The 16,988-nt window shown below is 43.3% G+C and overlaps 2 protein-coding genes across 11 annotated transcripts; one reads left to right on the forward strand and one right to left on the reverse strand.

Moving 5' to 3' along the window:
- Positions 1–99: 99 nt before the first annotated feature.
- On the reverse strand, positions 100–9,786 carry LOC110538089 (uncharacterized). 10 transcript variants are annotated; one of them, XM_021624708.3, is made up of 4 exons: positions 9,353–9,782; positions 6,490–6,608; positions 6,098–6,148; positions 100–4,087 (listed from the first exon to the last, which is right to left on the reverse strand). In XM_021624708.3, exons 2-4 carry the CDS (start codon positions 6,595–6,597, stop codon positions 353–355), a joined length of 3,894 nt encoding a protein of 1,297 aa, XP_021480383.3. In that variant the 5' UTR covers positions 6,598–6,608; positions 9,353–9,782; the 3' UTR covers positions 100–352. The 10 variants fall into 10 exon arrangements, with proteins under 10 accessions (XP_021480383.3, XP_021480350.3, XP_021480366.3 ...); XM_021624675.3 differs by having other exon boundaries at positions 9,306–9,776; XM_021624691.3 differs by lacking the exon at positions 9,353–9,782 and adding an exon at positions 7,424–7,517.
- LOC110538208 (SMG9 nonsense mediated mRNA decay factor) lies at positions 8,566–16,578 on the forward strand. Its single transcript, XM_021624878.3, has 14 exons — positions 8,566–9,103; positions 9,945–10,106; positions 10,197–10,271; positions 10,399–10,633; positions 10,732–10,829; positions 13,685–13,797; positions 13,946–14,057; positions 14,189–14,284; positions 14,499–14,584; positions 14,904–15,010; positions 15,097–15,204; positions 15,411–15,536; positions 15,657–15,801; positions 15,926–16,578. The coding sequence occupies exons 2-14, from the start codon at positions 9,963–9,965 to the stop codon at positions 16,002–16,004; spliced, it is 1,524 nt and encodes a 507-aa protein (XP_021480553.1). The 5' UTR covers positions 8,566–9,103; positions 9,945–9,962; the 3' UTR covers positions 16,005–16,578.
- The last annotated feature ends 410 nt before the right edge of the window (positions 16,579–16,988 follow it).

Consider the following 16,988-nt stretch of genomic DNA (forward strand, 5'->3'; position numbering starts at 1 on the left):
ATATTGCCATCTCATGGAACCGAATTAATGATAATGCTTTAGTCTTCTAATGTACAAATAACCTATGACCTCTTACAAAGACAACTCAAGTCAAATATATCATTTTAATATGATTGTATTTTTGGTAAAAACAATGTTTTAGTGGAAGTGAAAACACATTTTAAACCAATACATACATAGATTATTTCATAAGGAATCATCTTTCATTCACAGTGAAAAAAGTCAAACAAGTCCACAAACTGCATTGTCCTCTTCTATCCCTAAGCATAGTAAATGATAGGCTTGCCTGTCTGTGTGAGCCATGGAAAAACCACTGCTTTGAATAGGGCCCTGCTGTGGGCCCATTTCAGTGTTAAGTCCTTTGGGTGTTTTTCAGTTTGTGCCAGAGAAAAGCAGCGGGCCTACAAAACACCTGCCCACAGTGACAGGAGAAGGGCATCCGGCACTCTTTCCTCAACTTCAAAGTTATGCTGTCACCTGGACATCGAGTCGTGTTGGAAGCTCCAACCATGTGCTGTGCGAGGCACTTTGCCCCGTCAAAGGTCTCCCCGCAGGCAGTGCATATGTAGCGGGTGGCCTGGGCGTGCTGGAGGTAGTGGCGCAGGAGGTGCAGCCGCCGCAGGAACGACCTACCACAGGGGCAGCGGTACCGCCGGGAGCCCCGGTGGAGGTAGCGGTGCTTCACACTGAGCGAGGGCTGCTGCGAGACGGCGCCGCACTGGCGGCAGGTGTAGGTGCACTTGGAGCGCCAGCTCATCTTCATGCGTTTCTCCAGGGCCAGCTCCTTACTTCTATTCACAAACATCCACATGATGCTTAGAGGGGCTGGGGCAAAGGCATGGGTAAGGGGGGAAGACTGCGCTAGAGGGGGGGTATGGACAGGTGAGAGGTGGATCATGGTGATTTTCCCCGGGGCAGAGGCTGAGACAGGTCTAGGGGATGGGGTGGTGGGGGATCTGATAGGGTCCATGGCTAGGGCAATGGGCCTGGGTGTCTGCTGTTGGACAGATTTTGCCTGATGGACAGTCTGTTGCAGAAGGTTAGAGAACTGCCCAAGGGGCTTTGCTGTGTTAGTCTGCGTGGGTGCCGTGACCTGAGGTTTGGGAGGGTTGGTCTGTGGGGCCACTGGGACCAGCCTGGCCATTTTCACTGGACCACCACCACCAGTGTTGTCAAAGAGCAAGGTGGCCACCACAGGAACAGCTGGCTGGGAAGAGGAGGTGGTAGACAGCATCACTCTAGGCAGAGACACAGTAGACTGTCCAGCAGCTGTTAGCGGTCCAACTGCATTGAGGCCCTGATCAGCCACAGGGACTGGGGGCAGTCGTTTCAGCTCCTTATTTCCACTACTGCAACACATCAGGGTGGAGCTACTGGGGCTCTGCCGGCCTGAGGTTGTAGAGATAGCCATGGGTACGAAGGTGAAAGTCGTAGCGGAGGACCCACCAGCTTGGGTGACCAGCTTGTCAGCGTGGGCCAAAACAATATGGTCCACCAGACTGCCCTCAGTAAGAAAGTAAGCTTTACACATAACGCATTGGATGCCCTTCTGCTTATTGCAGTACTTCATGTGATGTTCCAGACTAGTGAAGGGCCCTCTGCCGCAATGGACACAGGCACCTTTGTCAGGCGTCTCTGTGACTGGGCTCTGAACTCGGGATTTGGTACTGTGATAGGAAATCATATGGTTGGCCAGAACATCACTAGGAAAGAAAAACTTGCACACAGAACATTGGATGCACTTCCTCTTAGAGCAGGTCTTCATGTGGTTGTCCAGATTAGTGAATGGCCCCTTGCCACAATGGTCACAGGTACCTTTGTCAGGGGTCTCTGATGGGATACTGTGAAAGAGAACCTTATGGTCGGCCAGGGCTGTCTCTGTAGGAAAGAAAACGTTGCAAACAAAGCATTTGAAGCCCTTCTTCCCAGAGCAGGTCCTCAAGTGGATATCCAGACTAGTGAATGGACCTCTGCCACAATAGAGACAGGTACCTTCAGGGGTCTCTGAGTCTGTGCTCTGGACTTGGTATGGGATGCTCTGGACTTGGTATGGGGTGCTATGGACATGATATGGGGTGCTATGATAGCAAACCATATGATCAGCCAGGACTGATTCAGTAGGAAAAAAAACTTTGCACACAGAGCATTTTAAGCCCTTCTGTTTAGAGCAGGTCCTCATGTGGATGTCCAGACTAGTGAATGGTCCACTGCCGCAATAAACACAGACACCTTGGTCAGAGGTCTTTGATGTGGCACTGTGATATTGAAGATTATGGTCCACCAGGGATTTCTCAGAAGGAAATTGGACTTTGCACTCAGAGCATTGGAAGGACCAATCCCTAGAGCAGCTCCTCAAATGGAAGTCCATATCAGTGAATGGCCCTCTGCCGCAAACAGCACACATAGTGGAAAGCTGTCCGTGAACTGAAACGTTATGGTTCTGCAGGGCCTTCCTATTATGGAAGAGTACCCTGCACTCAGTGCATGTAAGACCTTTCCAACTGCAGCCTCTCAAATGGACGTCCATATTAGTGAATGGCCCTGTTCCACAATGGATACACGTAGTGGGATCAGGGACATATGGGGGGGATGTGTTTTTTTTAGGACAGTTGTGGTTTTTGTAGATGGCCAGATCGGGGAAGACCTGACGGCAGAACTCACAGGTGTACATTTGGCCCGATATGGCTTCAGAGTGAGTCCGAACCTCATGGTCCAACATGGCCATCTCGGTAGGGAAGACGGCTTGGCATAAAGAGCATTGAAAGTCCTTCATATTGCAGGTCTTCACATGAAAGTCCATATTATGATACGGTCCTTTGGTGCAATAGATGCAATAATAAGGCTTGACCTGGGACAACTTGGTCTGGGGCTGCTTAGTCCGGGATGGCCGGGTCTTGGCTTTCCGTGTGCGCACAGGAGTGTAAGAAGACCCACTGGATTCCCCAGTGCTGCTGGACCCCGAGTCAGAATCTGATAACTCTTCTGGGTCAAATTCTGACTCCCGCTCAGACGAGGAGGGCTCACCCTCTTGGTCAATAAGCATCTCAGCATCCTCGTCCTCTTTTTCGCTCTGGATGTCATTCTTCCTATCCTCCCGTTTGCTTTTAACTTCCTCCTGCTCTTCTTCACTCAGCCTGATGTCCTCCTCATCGATATCAGTTTCTCCGCTGCTCTCTGTTAACCTGTCGTTGTCTGTTCCTCCTGCACTCTCAGTGTCTTCGCTATGTTCACTCCCCTCTCCATCGCTGATACCCTCATCCGACTGGAGGGGGGCGCCATCAACCTCAACCCCTCTCTCCAGTTTGACACGGATCCTCAGTGAGGGAATCAGAATGGAGGGGCCTAGGGTCAGAGTGGAAGGGTCTGGTTTGACATCTTCCTCCTCCTCCAGCCTATGTCTGGTCTTTGTCATTCTCCCATCGCTTTCCATGCTATACGTATGGTCTAGGGTCACTGCTGAAGGTAGAGTACACTGTGCATTTAAAGTCTCCTCACTGCCATTTAAGCCATCATTTGAGGTGTCCTCATGGTCAAGAGCCACCACTGAAGGTACAGTATAATGTCCCTTTAAAGTTTCCTCACTGCCATTCAAGCCATCATTTGAGTTGTCCTCATGTTTGACGGCCAAGGCTGAAGGTAGAGTATACTGTCCATTTAAAGTCTCTTCACTGCTATTCAAGTCCTTATTTGAGATGTCCTCAAGGGGTGTATTTAACAACTCGGTGAACAAGTGTATTCCAATGTGCTTGTTGAGATCCCACAAGTTGCTGAAAAACAGCTGGCAGTTACTGCAATGGAGGACTGAGTTTGGGTGTGCGTTGACTAGGTGCATAGCCAGTGATACTGTGCGACTGAAAGTCACCTGACAGATGTTGCAGGACGTTGAGACCTTGGACCTGTGGCTCTCAAAGTGTTCGATCAACTCCTGGCCAGGCTTGAATTGCACGCCACATTCCCAGCACTTTCCCCCCAGCTCCATGGAATGCATGCCGTAAGCAGAGATGCTGTCCCCTGACAGGTCACAGTCATCGTCACTCGAGTCCTCTGGCATGGAGAACGGGCGTGGCACAGAAAACCTGGGGATCTCCTGCAATTCACAGCAAAATGACTTATTAGAGACAAAGTGAGTAAATTAATCAATCAATAGTTTACAAAGTGATGACTATTGACTGACCACAAATATATTATTGTTTGCCAATTGCTTACATATGACGCAGGGACTAGTGAATGTCAATAAATAGAGCATTGGAAACAGCATATTCAAAGCCTAACAGCCAGAGTAGTTTTTCTTAATCAATTTATTAAAAGGATAAGTTCTGTATTTTGGATGTAAATGGCATTTTATTGAAGTATGCAGACACTGAGATTTCACTTGTTTTTGAGAAACTTACCCCACCAGCAATACACATGATATTCTGTCATTCCGAACTTTAATCACACCTTTATCAAATCAAACTTTATCTGTCACAATCGCTGAACACAACAATGTAAATAGTCTGGTGGCCATTTGATTAATTGTTCAGCAGTCTTATGGCTTGGGGGTAGAAGCTGTTGAGGAGCCTTTTGGTTCTAGACTTGGAGCTCCGGCACCGCTTGCCGTGCGGTAGCAGTGAAAACAGTCTATAACTTGGGTGACTGGAGTCTGACAATTTTATGGGCTTTCCTCTGACACCACCGATTATATAGGTCCTGGATGGCAGGAAGCTTGGCCCCAGTGGTGTACTGGGGCATACGCACTACCCTCTGTAGCGCCTTTGTCGAGCAGTTGCCATACCAGGCGGTGATGCACCTAGTCAAGATACTCTCGATGGTGCAGCTGTTGAACCTTTTGAAGATCTGGGGACCCATGCCAAATCTTTTCAGTCTCCTGAAGGGGAAAATGTGTTGTTGTGCCCTCTTCATGATTGTCTTGGTATGTTTGGACCATTATAGTTTGTTGGTGAAGTGGACACCACTAAGGAACTTGAAACTCTTGACCCGCTCCACTACAGCCTTGTTGATGTTAATGGGGGCATGTTCGGCCCGGCTTTTCCTGTATGTTGTCCATGATCAGCTCCTTTGTCTTGCTCACACTGAGGGAGAGGTTGTTGTCCTGGCACCACACTGCCAGTTCTCTGACCTCCTCCCTATTGGCCGTCTCATCGTTGTCGGTGATTAGGCTTACCACTGTTTTGTCGTCTGCAAACGTAATGATGGAGTTGGAGTTGTGTTTGGCCACGCAGTCGTGGGTGAACAGGGAGTACAGGAGGGGACTAAGTACACACCCCGGAGGGGCCCCTGTGTTGAGGATCAGCGTGGAAGATGTGTTGTTGCCTACCCTTACCACCTGGGGGCGGCCCGTCAGGAAGTCCAGGATCCAGTTGCAGAGGAAGGTGTTTAGTCCCAGGGTCCTTAGCTTAGTGATGAGCTTCGTGGGCACTATGGTGTTGAACGCCGAGCTGTAGTCAATGAACAGCATTCTCACATAGGTGTTCCTTTTGCCCAGGTGAGAAAGGGCAGTGTGGAGTGCGATTGAGATTGTGTCATCTGTGGATCTGTTGGGGCGCTATGCGAATTGGAGTGGGTCTAGGGTATCCGGGAGGATAATGTTGATGTGAGCCATGACCAGCCTTTAAAAGCACTTCATGGCTACCAACGTTTCGTGCGACTCGAGCAGTTTCCCCTATCCATCTGTGCCACTTCTCCATGTAGCCTGCACATACACACATGGAAAAGTATCATGGGTTACACAGAGAAGTATCACTTGAGTCACACAAAATGGAATATAACGGTGCGGATAAAGTTTGGATCACACAATTTCATGTGTAGAATATCTAAAGACCTGCATCACTATACTGAGAGAGTTGCTGTTTCTAAAAATATGTACTTGAGTGTTTTTGGAGCCTTTGTTCACGTTTTATAATGCCCTTGTAACTGCTAAACGAGTATGAGGAAGTATATCGCTGTTGGGGTACACTTCCCAAAAACAAGTGAAATCGCAAAAAGAAATGTCTGGGAACTTCAATAACATGTCATTTACATCCAAAATACAGATTTATTTCAAAAGAGTGAACGTCTCCTTTAATAGTCCACATAAAGAAAAACATATCAAAAGTACCAAGTGTACAGGAGTAGAAATAAAGTTGGGATTTTCAGAGTGTTCCCTGTCCTGCAGAGGAGAAAAGAGAAAGAAAAAATAACAAGGCAGCTGATGGAGAAGGCATTGAGAGAGGAAAGAGAGAAGTATAGATAGGGATCCATTCAAGAGGGATACAGAGCCAATTCCATTTCCATGCCAGACTGAATTGACCAAAAGGGAATTTGGTTTAAAAATGTAAATAATGAAAAATTCATCCAACTAATCAGTATCTAAATTGACACCTATCAAAATGATATGTACTCTCCCGCTGTACATCATTTGGGATGGATGACATACCACTGTGAACACTGATAGGATATCATTGATAACTAATGTCTCTGGCCTGTATCAGCTCTGTTTAAACAACTCACCGGTGGACTCTGCTTGTGGGCTTTGTTCATATCCTCCAGTAGCTCCACCTCTGCCCCCAGGGTCTCCTGAATCACTATGTCTTCAGCAGCCATCTCCATAGCAACCATATACTGGCTCCCTACATTTTGAGTGACACAAAGTAAGCAAAGAGAAATCCACACACAGACACACAGATGATATAGTGACATGAATTAAGTCAGAATAACTTGCTACTACTGTATCACAGATAGAAGAAGGGTTAGTTACCAGTATCTTCGGTATTACTGTGATAGTTCAACTCTCAAGGGCAAAATATTAGTACTAATTTCAGTTTCTGCAAAACGTTGCTAATATTGACCAAGCGGGTTGCTAACTTCCATTATATTGTACAGCTAAACACTAACGTTACTAGCTACTTGGAACTGTCGCCTATTCCGATCTGCTAGTACTAACGTTACCGTTAGCTGGGAAACGCAGATTGCTATTTCACAAGTTATCATCAAATGTTTTTATTCAGACAACCTAGGGTGTCATCACTAGTCCAAACAATTGCAAATTGGACAAATGCAGGTAAGTCCCACCCGTTTCGTTTGCTTCCGTTTACGAAACGTTTTGCAACAGAATAGCGTCAAGAATACACCCATAACAAGATATGATACAACAAGTTGTTATTCCAATGATGTACTCTAAACTACACAGGTGTGTAGCTACATCGCTCACTAACGTACAAGCTAATTCTCAAATGTGAGGATGACGTAACAATTTTTCTCCAAAGCAATGACGCGCTCAACGTTGTTGTTATCAATAGAGAACGCGTTCCCCCATTCGATAATGTCGTTGGTTTGGTGCACGTGCGAAATTGACAATGATTCATTCATTTAAATTACTTAAATTACCTAGCTAACACCTACTACGAATTGTACATAACTGTAGCAACATTTCAAAAAACATTACCTTTTATTAAGTCATTTTTAAAACGTTAATGATCCCTTCTTTGGCTTCCATCATTTATTCTCTATTTCCTGTTTTAACAGGAATGGGTGGAGTCAGTGTGAAGCCTACAGCTCCCAGTATGCACCAGTGGCCATCTTTCTAAACGCTATACTACAACTCCCAGTATTCATATTTTATTTAAACGAATTCCACACATTTACAAAAAAACTAACAAATAAACAAACACATTCATAATTAGGCTACACATACTTCTATTGCAAGTTGAAAGACTGCTGTAGAAACTACACACTGTACCTTTGTTTACCATAATGTAACCCCTGTCCATAAGGGCATACAATAATTGAGGATTTGAATGTGATGCCATTTCAACTTATTATATTATTAGGACTATTGTATTAGCTAAGTGAGGAATTTAAATTAGTAACAATAGGACGATATTGTTGTTAAGTAGCTAAATTACTATTTTTAGGTTATGTGTAGGACACTTATCTTCTCTACAACCTAATGGCACAATCTAATGACAATTACATAGTCATAAAACCTTCCTGCACTAGATCATGATATCATACCATATAGGCCTACAAAAATGCACGTGGTTCTATTTGATTATTATTTCTTCAGTTTTGCATCACTAGCTAGGTTTCCATCCAATTGGTGACAGATTATCATGTGAATATTCCAAAATCCGCATAAAAACAATGTGCGCATTTTCCCACCAAATGTATTTGTTGCAGATAAAATACTGTGCGTAAAAATACAATTTGCTGTTAAATTCCCATTTTCTGAATAAAAAAATGCAAGTTAAATGGGTTTCCATCTAATTTTCAACTCTACAGATGCACTACCATGCACTTCACCACTCTGAAGTTCATCATAATTAATGTAATCTGTAGCCTAATAAACTACATGCTTTCCTGACGAGTCAGAGGAATACAGTTTTGATATTTTTACCAGGGTGTAAGACTAAATATTTATATTTAAATAAGACTAAATATTGTATATGTAAATAAGACTAAATATTGTATATTAACCCTCTACAACAAAATAACAAGGTTTTTATGGCACAGGCTCATTACACATGCATGAATGGTTTGAAATCTGTGCACTGAAGCCTATTCACATGATTTATTCTAGGTTCATTTAGAGGACATTTCAAAATCCATCTGAAATTATTGTGACACCATGTTTCTCCTGCATGCCAGGTCTGTTATATATATATATATATATATATATATATATATATAACATGATTAGCTAAAAGTATGCCTGAACTACATGAACGGTGCTACATTTTACACTGCATTTACAAAATGTTGGAACTCCAATCGGTGTACAAAACATGGAATTATGGGGTGTATTCATTACGTCTTGCAACGGAAAGCGTTTACCGTTTGAAAACCAAAGGGAAGAAAACAGAGCAAACGAAACGGGACGGGACCTAGCACCTACCTACTTGAATATATCAAATAAAAACTATCGTATTGGTGTAATGAATAAGACCCCTGTCGTGCAGCAAAACCACGTTGAACTGCCCGGAACCTATGCAGCTGGCTTCGTTTCCCAACGAAAGAATTTGAGAGCTGTACTTCAGCGTTACCATCTGATTTTGTTTCCGTTTTGTGGATTCTATCTGGAAAGCATTTAGCTAATCCTTCTTGAAAACCAAATTAATCGCACAATGTAAGTGTTAACGAAATAGCTATATGTATTGTAAAATGAAAGACGAGTGAACGTGTTTTAAATATATGCGTCGTTGGCCTGGAAAGACTAGTGGCGTTCATTCAATCATTGCAATTTCCCCGGCTAAAACTATGGTAATTTCTATGGTTTGTTCATGTAGTGTATATATATCTTATATTTAAAATGTTCCCGTCCACTTTACCTGGACAGCGAGTTGATCTAGCTAATAATAGGCATTCACCACTTAACGTTAACAAGAGGAGGAGGTTTCGCATAGTCGTGGTCGCCAGCAACACAAGAGCAGTTAAGTGTCCGGCTCCTGGTTCTCGGTTTCTCGAACATCAACTCCAAGACGAGCATTTGCCCTTTTATATTCAGGTAGTTGCGGGATGATAGTCCTTCCATTGAAAATGTCTAGGAACAGCCCCCGGCTTCAGACCCTTGCGGTCTGACGTAGGAAGATATTCGCTAGGGTTGAAATGTAAGCTGCAAATATACCGTATGTTCTTCCTCGACGTATCTTAATTTCCTGCCCACACTACTACTTCAGTTCATCATTGTTCGGGGAAATATGTCTGTTTATGTTTGGAATTTGAGCACTGCGGGACACTACAAAAACGTATGTTTCGCAATTCCGCCATTGGCATTTCTGTTGCCGGAAGTGCGCCTACCCACCTGCAGCTACTTCCGCTTTTAAGAACCCTGAAGTATGAAAAGAGCCACTCCTCAGATCCATTCCACCCAAATATGTTACTGTAGCTAGCCACTGCATTTCAGTAGATCAGAATGCATTACATTTGAACTGATGTTGTAGCTATCTGTTCCTGTGTTATTTTGACAGTTGACCACAGTGTGCAACATGTCAGAATCTGGCCACAGTCAACCTGGCATGTACGGACAGGGAAGGAGGAGAAGGCGACGCCGAGACAGGGATGTGGGTCCCCCGGGGCAAAACCTCTCTGGTCCCAGTCGAGATCGGGAATATGTCCCCAGAGAACGCAGGGTAAGGACAAGAGTGCAAGGCTTTCCTATGTGGGAAAATTATCTATATGGGCTACCTTAGTTTATTGTAGTTGTCATCTGGTCTTTGAAGGATGGCAGTGAGGAGCCTCCAGGACCACTCCTTCAGAAGACCCCCATCATCCTGGCCAAACCCCCTGGAGAACGGGTAAAAAGAGATGCTCTTACTGAAGGTTGTTGTCTGTAAGCTGACTAAAGGTTTTAATGAATTCAGATGCATGGTTCTTGGCAGTAAATACAACCAGTATAATGCATTGGCTCTTGTTTTGATTCAGTCCAAGCCTTCCCAGAGTGTACCCACCAGTGGAGGCCAGGCCCTGGAGAAGCCCATCATGCTCATCAAGTCCAGGGAGGACGGGGGGAAACCAGGGACCCCTCCTGAGGTGGCTTCCCCGGCCTCTGGCTCTGGGGCCTCAAAGCTAGAGAGGGAGGGCCAGCGCCCTACCCAACCTGTCTACCAGATCCAAAACAGAGGCATGGGAGCAGCTGCTTCCAGCGGTGCTGTCGACCGTGAGTCAATACTGGTCATCAGCATTACCCTAGCCATCATAAGTGTTTATTTACTGTAGCAGTGAATACAATCTCTAACACATGCACATTACTTACAGCTGTGATTGGCCAGACCAAGCTCGTCCCCCCTGAGAAGATGAAGCACAGCATCAAGCTGGTGGACGATCAGATGAACTGGTGTGACAGCGCCATGGAGGTAAAGCTCTTCTGATTATTGTTGTCATGCCATACACATGTGTGACATATCTGTAGACAGGCAACATGTTCCATGTTGTGTAACAGATTTATTGTCCTGCATTACAGTATCTAAGGGACCAGATCAGTGTTTCTGCTGCAGTCATTTAGCTGTGGCACTTTGAAGATGCTAGGACAGTCCACATGAACTTTTCCTTTGCAAAATAAATGAATAGAAAAACCAGACAACACCATTAGAGGTCGACCGATTAATCGGAATGGCCGATTTCAAGTTTTCATAACAATCGGTAATCAACATTTTTGGACACCGATTATGGCCGATTACATTGCACTCCACGAGGAGACTGCATGGCAGGCTGACTACCTGTTACGCGAGTGCAGTAAGGAGCCAAGGTAAGTTGCTAGCTAGCATTAAACTTAACTTATAAAAAAACAATAAATCTTAACATAATCACTAGTTAACTACATGGTTGATGATATTACTAGTTTATCTAGCTTGTCCTGCGTTGCATATAAACGATGCGGTGCCTGTTAATTTACTACCTCGCCAAACGGGTGACGATTTAACAAGCCATTCGCAAAAAAGCACTGTTGTTGCACCAAGGTGTACCTAACCATAAACATCAATGCCTTTCTTTAAAATCAATACACAAGTATATATTTTTAAACATGCATAAGAATATTTATATTCTTTTAACTAAGGAAATTGTGTCACTTATCTTGCGTTCTGTGTAAGCAGAGTCAGGGTATATGCAGCAGTTTGGGCCGCCTGGCTCGTTGCGAATTCTGTGAAGACCATTTCTTCCTAACAAAGACTGTAATTAATTTGCCAGAATTGAACATAATTATGACATAACATTGAAGGTTGTGCAATGTAACAGCAATATTTAGACTTAGGGATGCCGCCCATTAGATAAAATACTGAACGGTTCCGTATTTCACTGAAAGAATAAACGTTTTGTTTTCGAAATTATCGTTTCTGGATTTGATCATATTAATGACCTAAGGCTCGTATTTCTGTGTGTTATTTTAATTGTCTATGATTTGATATTTGATAGAGCAGTCTGACTGAGCGGTGGTAGGCAGCAGCAGGCTCATAAGCATTCATTCAAAACGCACTTTCCTACTTTTTCCTGCAGCTCTTCGCTGTGCTTCAAGCATTGAGCTGTTTATTACTTCAAGCCTATCAACTCCCGAGATTAGACTGGCAATACTATAGTGCCTATAAGAACATCCAATAGTCAAAGGTATATGAAATACAAATGGTATAGAGAGAAATAGACCTATAACTACAACCTAAAACTTCTTACCCTTCTTAACTTCTTATTGCACTTTTACTTTCTTCTCCAACATTTTGTTTGAGACTAAATTGATTTTATTGATGCATTATATTAAGTTAAAATAAGTGTTCCTTCAGTATTGTTGTAATTGTGATTATTACAAATATATATATAAATAAAAATCGTCTGACTAATCAATATCAGCTTTTTTTGGTCCTCCAATAATCGGTATCGGCGTACACTTGTTAATCCAGCCAACATGTCAGATTTCAAAAGGGCTTTACGGCGAAGGAAACCATGCGATTATCTGAGGATCGCACCCCATCATACAAACACACAACAATCATATTTCAACCCGCCAGGCGCGACACAAACCTCAGAAATAAAGATATAATTCATGCCTTACCTTTGACGAGCTTCTTCTGTTGGCTCTCCAATATGTCCCATAAACATCACAAATGGTCCTTTTGTTAGATTAATTCCGTCGTTATATATCCAAAATGTCAATTTATTTGGCACGTTTCATCCAGAAAAACACCAGTTCCAAGATGCGCAAAATGACTACAAAATCTCTCATAAATTACCTGTAATCTTTGTCCAAACATTTCAAACAACTTTCCTAATACAACTTTAGGTATTTTCTTACGTAAATAATCAATACAATTTAAGACGGGATAAACTGTGTTCAATACCGGACAAAAACAAAGTGTACACTAACAAACAGTTCACTTCATTTGACCCTCATTCTGAACTGCCTTACTTCTTCATTACACAAAGGAAAAACATCAACCAATTTCTAAAGACTGTTGACATCCAGTGGAAGCGATAGGAACTGCAAGCAGTTCCTTAGAAATCCAGATCACCATAGAAAACCCATTGAAAAGAGTGACCTCAAAAAAATAAAAAAAATAATCCTGGATGGTTTGTCCTCTGGGTTTCGCCTGCCAAATAAGTTCTGTTATACTCACAGACATCATTAAATCGGTGTTAGAAACTTCAGAGTGTTTTCTATCCAAATCTACTAATAATATGCATATCCTAGCTTCTGGGCCTGAGTATAGGTAGTTTACTTTGGGCACGCTTTTCATCCGGACGTGAAAATAACACTCCCTAGCCTAAAGAAGTTTTGGGATCTAGCTAATGATTAGCTCAATAGGGTAAATGCAGGTCGTGACACCATGCTTCAGCCAATTTATTTCTAGACGCTATGCCTTTTTTTGGTTGGGCTACAGGTGATAATGCTTATCGCTAATACCATACCTGATAATATTGACCATGCATGGTCCAATATATTAAAATAATTGTACCAATATATTATTGGGCTCACTTCTGAAGGTGGAAAGGATCATTTAGATGGTGTCAGCATAATGTTATTTTCATTCATTTTGGAGAAGAATGGGCTTTTTAAAAAATCACAAGAAATGTGCTTCTCAGTCCTTCAACACAAACATTTTCCGGGGAGATCCGGACCCACCTCTTAACCCCCTCCACTGCGACCTTTTTCCCCACTGCTACACATCTGTCTTGGTCAGGAACACTGAGCCAGACAGACATGTTGTGTTGTCCTGTGTTACAGTACCTAAGGGACCAGACAGACATGTTGGTAGTGGGAGTCATTGGCCTGCAGGGAACAGGGAAATCCACCATCATGTCTCTCCTGTCTGCCAACGCACCTGAAGAAGACCAAAGGTATTGTTCTATTGGCACCTCCTTACATGGAGCTCTTTCCATCTATAAAGACAGGGAATATTGTGTTGTATATTGTTATAGTCTAAACGAATGTAATTCAATATGAAAGTAAACGGTAACAGATGGTTGTATCTGTGTGTTTGTGTAGGGGCTATGTGTTCAGGGCTCAGACTCAGGAGATCAAAGAGAGAGGAGGGAACCAGAGCACTGGTATTGACTTCTACATTACCCAGGAAAGAGTAATCTTCTTGGACACACAGGTCAGATTAAAGCATCAGCGGTTAAGGCAATTTGCTGTATCTCTAATTTGGTATTTATTCATGTACCATTCCTCTTGCTCCAAAATTATGTTCTATACCAATGTGTTCCTCTTCCCTGTGTGTTTTTCCAGCCCATTCTCAGCCCCTCCATTTTGGATCACCTCATCAACAACGACCGCAAGCTGCCTCCAGAGTACAACCTCCCTCACACCTATGTGGAGATGCAGGTCAGTGAGGGGCCAGCAGGGGGCACTGGGCAACGGGGGCTCTAAAGGAGAGCTACTTCCTGTCTAATCTGATCCAGTTTTAGGATTGAGTCTTAAAACATCTGTCTGTTTGCATAACGTGTTCCCATACTGTATGTTGAAGTCGGCTTGTAAGTTCTACTGTTCTCTTAAGGTGTTATAAATCACTCTTTCACCTCTGCTCTTTTTGAATCAGTCTCTTCAGATCACTGCCTTCCTGTTCACAGTGTGCCACGTGGTCATTGTGATTCAAGACTGGTTCACTGACATCAACCTCTACAGGTAACCACCCCACCTGTCTGGAAAAAAAGAGTCCATTAGCACTGATTCACTAATGCTTATCATGGGGTTTTCAAATCAGGGCGGGTAGGATCATTATTGGAGGGTGGTGTTCCGTGTCTGAGTGTATTTTGCCTGTGGCATTACCTTTTCCACTCATCACCATGGAAATATTTTTGGGGAAATGTTTTACAACCTCGTGTCCTGTCACACCATTGGGAATGTTCTGATATCATATTCATGTTGTTGTTGTGCTGTGTGAATATTCTGACCAGGTTGTATGAAGTGTCTCTGTGGTGATGATGATATTGTCTCTGACCAGGTTCCTCCAGACAGCAGAGATGTTGAAGCCCTCCACCCCCTCAGCCAGCCACGACAGCACTGGTTCTTCTGGCAACGAAGAGGGATCAGAGTACTACCCTCACATAGGTGACAGACGCAGAAACAGACGCACACACACTCTAGTTCCGGCTCAGTGTACTGAACGCTCAATAATGTATTGTTCTGTTGTCTAGTGTTCCTGCAGAACAAATCTAGTCGTGATGAGTTCTGTCCCAGAAACCTGAAGAAGATGCATATGGCAGTGGACAAGCTGATGGCCCACTCCCATCTGAAATACAAAGGTTAGACTGGAGAGGATGTACCAACAGGCTTATCACAACTTTCACATATTTAAACACTATACTATTGTGTTGTTTCTATATTAGGATTCCTGCACGTGCATGTTTTTGAAGGGTGAGAAGTGTAAAGCAGTGACAAATGTCATTAAAAAGCCCCATAAAGTGTGCAGACATGGGTTTAGTTAGCATGTTCTGGTTTCTATATGCAGGCACGTTGTCCATGCTGGACTGTAACATTTTCCCTGGCCTGGACCGCGACTACCTGGAAACAGAGGTCAACATGTTCCTGCTGCCCCTCATGGAGAATGAGGGGGAGGACGCTCTAACCAAAGCAGGTCAGAGCAAATACCATGTCTTAGTTTTCACACACTTCTGTCTATATTTGTGGATGTTCTCCTCTCTCATTCCTTTGTGATACTGATTCCCCATGTCTGTGTCTTGGTGTTTTGTTCTAGGGTCCGGGGCCGCCCCCCTCTTCTCTCTCCTCCCGGGCTACAGAGGACACCCCACCTTCTCCTCTCAGGTCTCCAAGCTCCGCAGCCAAATCCTGGCCATGTCCCGCTGTCAGCTGTCACACACCATTCTCACAGAGAAGAACTGGTAAGGGAAGCACAGAGGGACACAAGTGTTGGCGTGTCTGTCACTCACTGTATACATTTTGTGATTAGCTGGAAATTAGGCAAAACTGTACTCGAAAATATGTTTGACTGTTATGTTGTGACAGGTTTCACTATGCAGCTCGCATCTGGGACGGGGTGAAGAAGTCCTCAGCCCTGTCTGAATACAGTCGTCTACAGGCCTAGCAACAATGTCAACCTGTTGTTATGAATATACTGGAGGAAATGGATGTCCCTGTCCTACATGAGGACCAGAAGAGACAGAGTGAGGTGGGTCTGAAGATGGACAGTGCCAGTACTATTGGGCTTACAGGTTCAGTCAGTGGTGATATGAGGTGCTTGATGTTGAGGAGAGGTCCATCTCATCTCATGGAGCTACAGATAGTTCAACTTTGGTGTCTTTGTAACAGAGGGAGAAAAGGGGACAGCTGATCAGATTCAGGTGTCAATGTGACAGTAAATAACCCTGCTAAGTGTTAGATTCAGATGGTACAGAAAATGACTGACTTTGAAAGATACATTCTGACTAACATGATGCAAATGGTGAAAGTAATATTTACTTGAAGCATACAGCGGTGCTTCATTTTTATTTCAAAATGTGTGATTGTCTAAAGTATTTGTTACCTGTTCACCTGAAATGTTTTGATTTGTTTATTATGTAAAGATGGAGCTGAGATTCAGGACTAGACACTTCTGCAACTTTACAAGAATTTATACAAATATGATGTAATCATTAACATTAAACCGATATACTCTGTTATTTCTCCCTTCTTCTGATGTAATAACATAAGAATATTGTAAGAACATTCTGAAAGAGTATAAAATCCTGTGTAAACCACCTCCTTTACATTTCAGGCAAGTAATATTAAGTATTAACTAGGATTTGTTTCAAATCCAGAAGCAAAAAAAACATTTTAGGATTATGCAATCATCTGACTGTCATGGTGGTGATAGAATCCTTTTAAAAAAGAATAGATTTCATGCTGTAGGTTATAGAGATTAAATTGGTATGGATATGCAAAAGGAATTTCATGTATATTTTTGGGCAATATACAGTTTCCTTATAATAAATGGCACTTATGAAAAAACATCCCTCGATCTTGATAAACACAATCAAAACAGTCTCTGACATTCTCCATCATCATCCTTCAGAGTCTTCTTCAGTAAATT

This window comes from Oncorhynchus mykiss, chromosome 2 (genome assembly GCF_057628025.1).
Source record: "Oncorhynchus mykiss isolate SJ-2025 chromosome 2, ASM5762802v1, whole genome shotgun sequence".
Taxonomy (NCBI): domain Eukaryota; kingdom Metazoa; phylum Chordata; class Actinopteri; order Salmoniformes; family Salmonidae; genus Oncorhynchus; species Oncorhynchus mykiss.

Excerpts from the sequence above, each read along its gene's own strand:
- LOC110538089 (XM_021624675.3), bottom strand. The coding sequence starts at position 9,378 with ATGCGAAACCTCCTCCTCTTGTTAACGTTAAGTGGTGAATGCCTATTA. Across the intron at positions 6,609-9,305 it reads TAGATCAACTCGCTGTCCAG|GGAGCCAGTATATGGTTGCT; the intron begins GTAAAGTGGACG and ends CTCAAAATGTAG. Across the intron at positions 4,088-6,097 it reads TTTCTACTCCTGTACACTTG|GAGATCCCCAGGTTTTCTGT; the intron begins GTACTTTTGATA and ends TGTGAATTGCAG.
- LOC110538208 (XM_021624878.3), top strand. The coding sequence starts at position 9,963 with ATGTCAGAATCTGGCCACAGTCAACCTGGCATGTACGGACAGGGAAGG. Across the intron at positions 14,585-14,903 it reads ACTGACATCAACCTCTACAG|GTTCCTCCAGACAGCAGAGA; the intron begins GTAACCACCCCA and ends GTCTCTGACCAG. Across the intron at positions 15,011-15,096 it reads AGAGTACTACCCTCACATAG|TGTTCCTGCAGAACAAATCT; the intron begins GTGACAGACGCA and ends TCTGTTGTCTAG.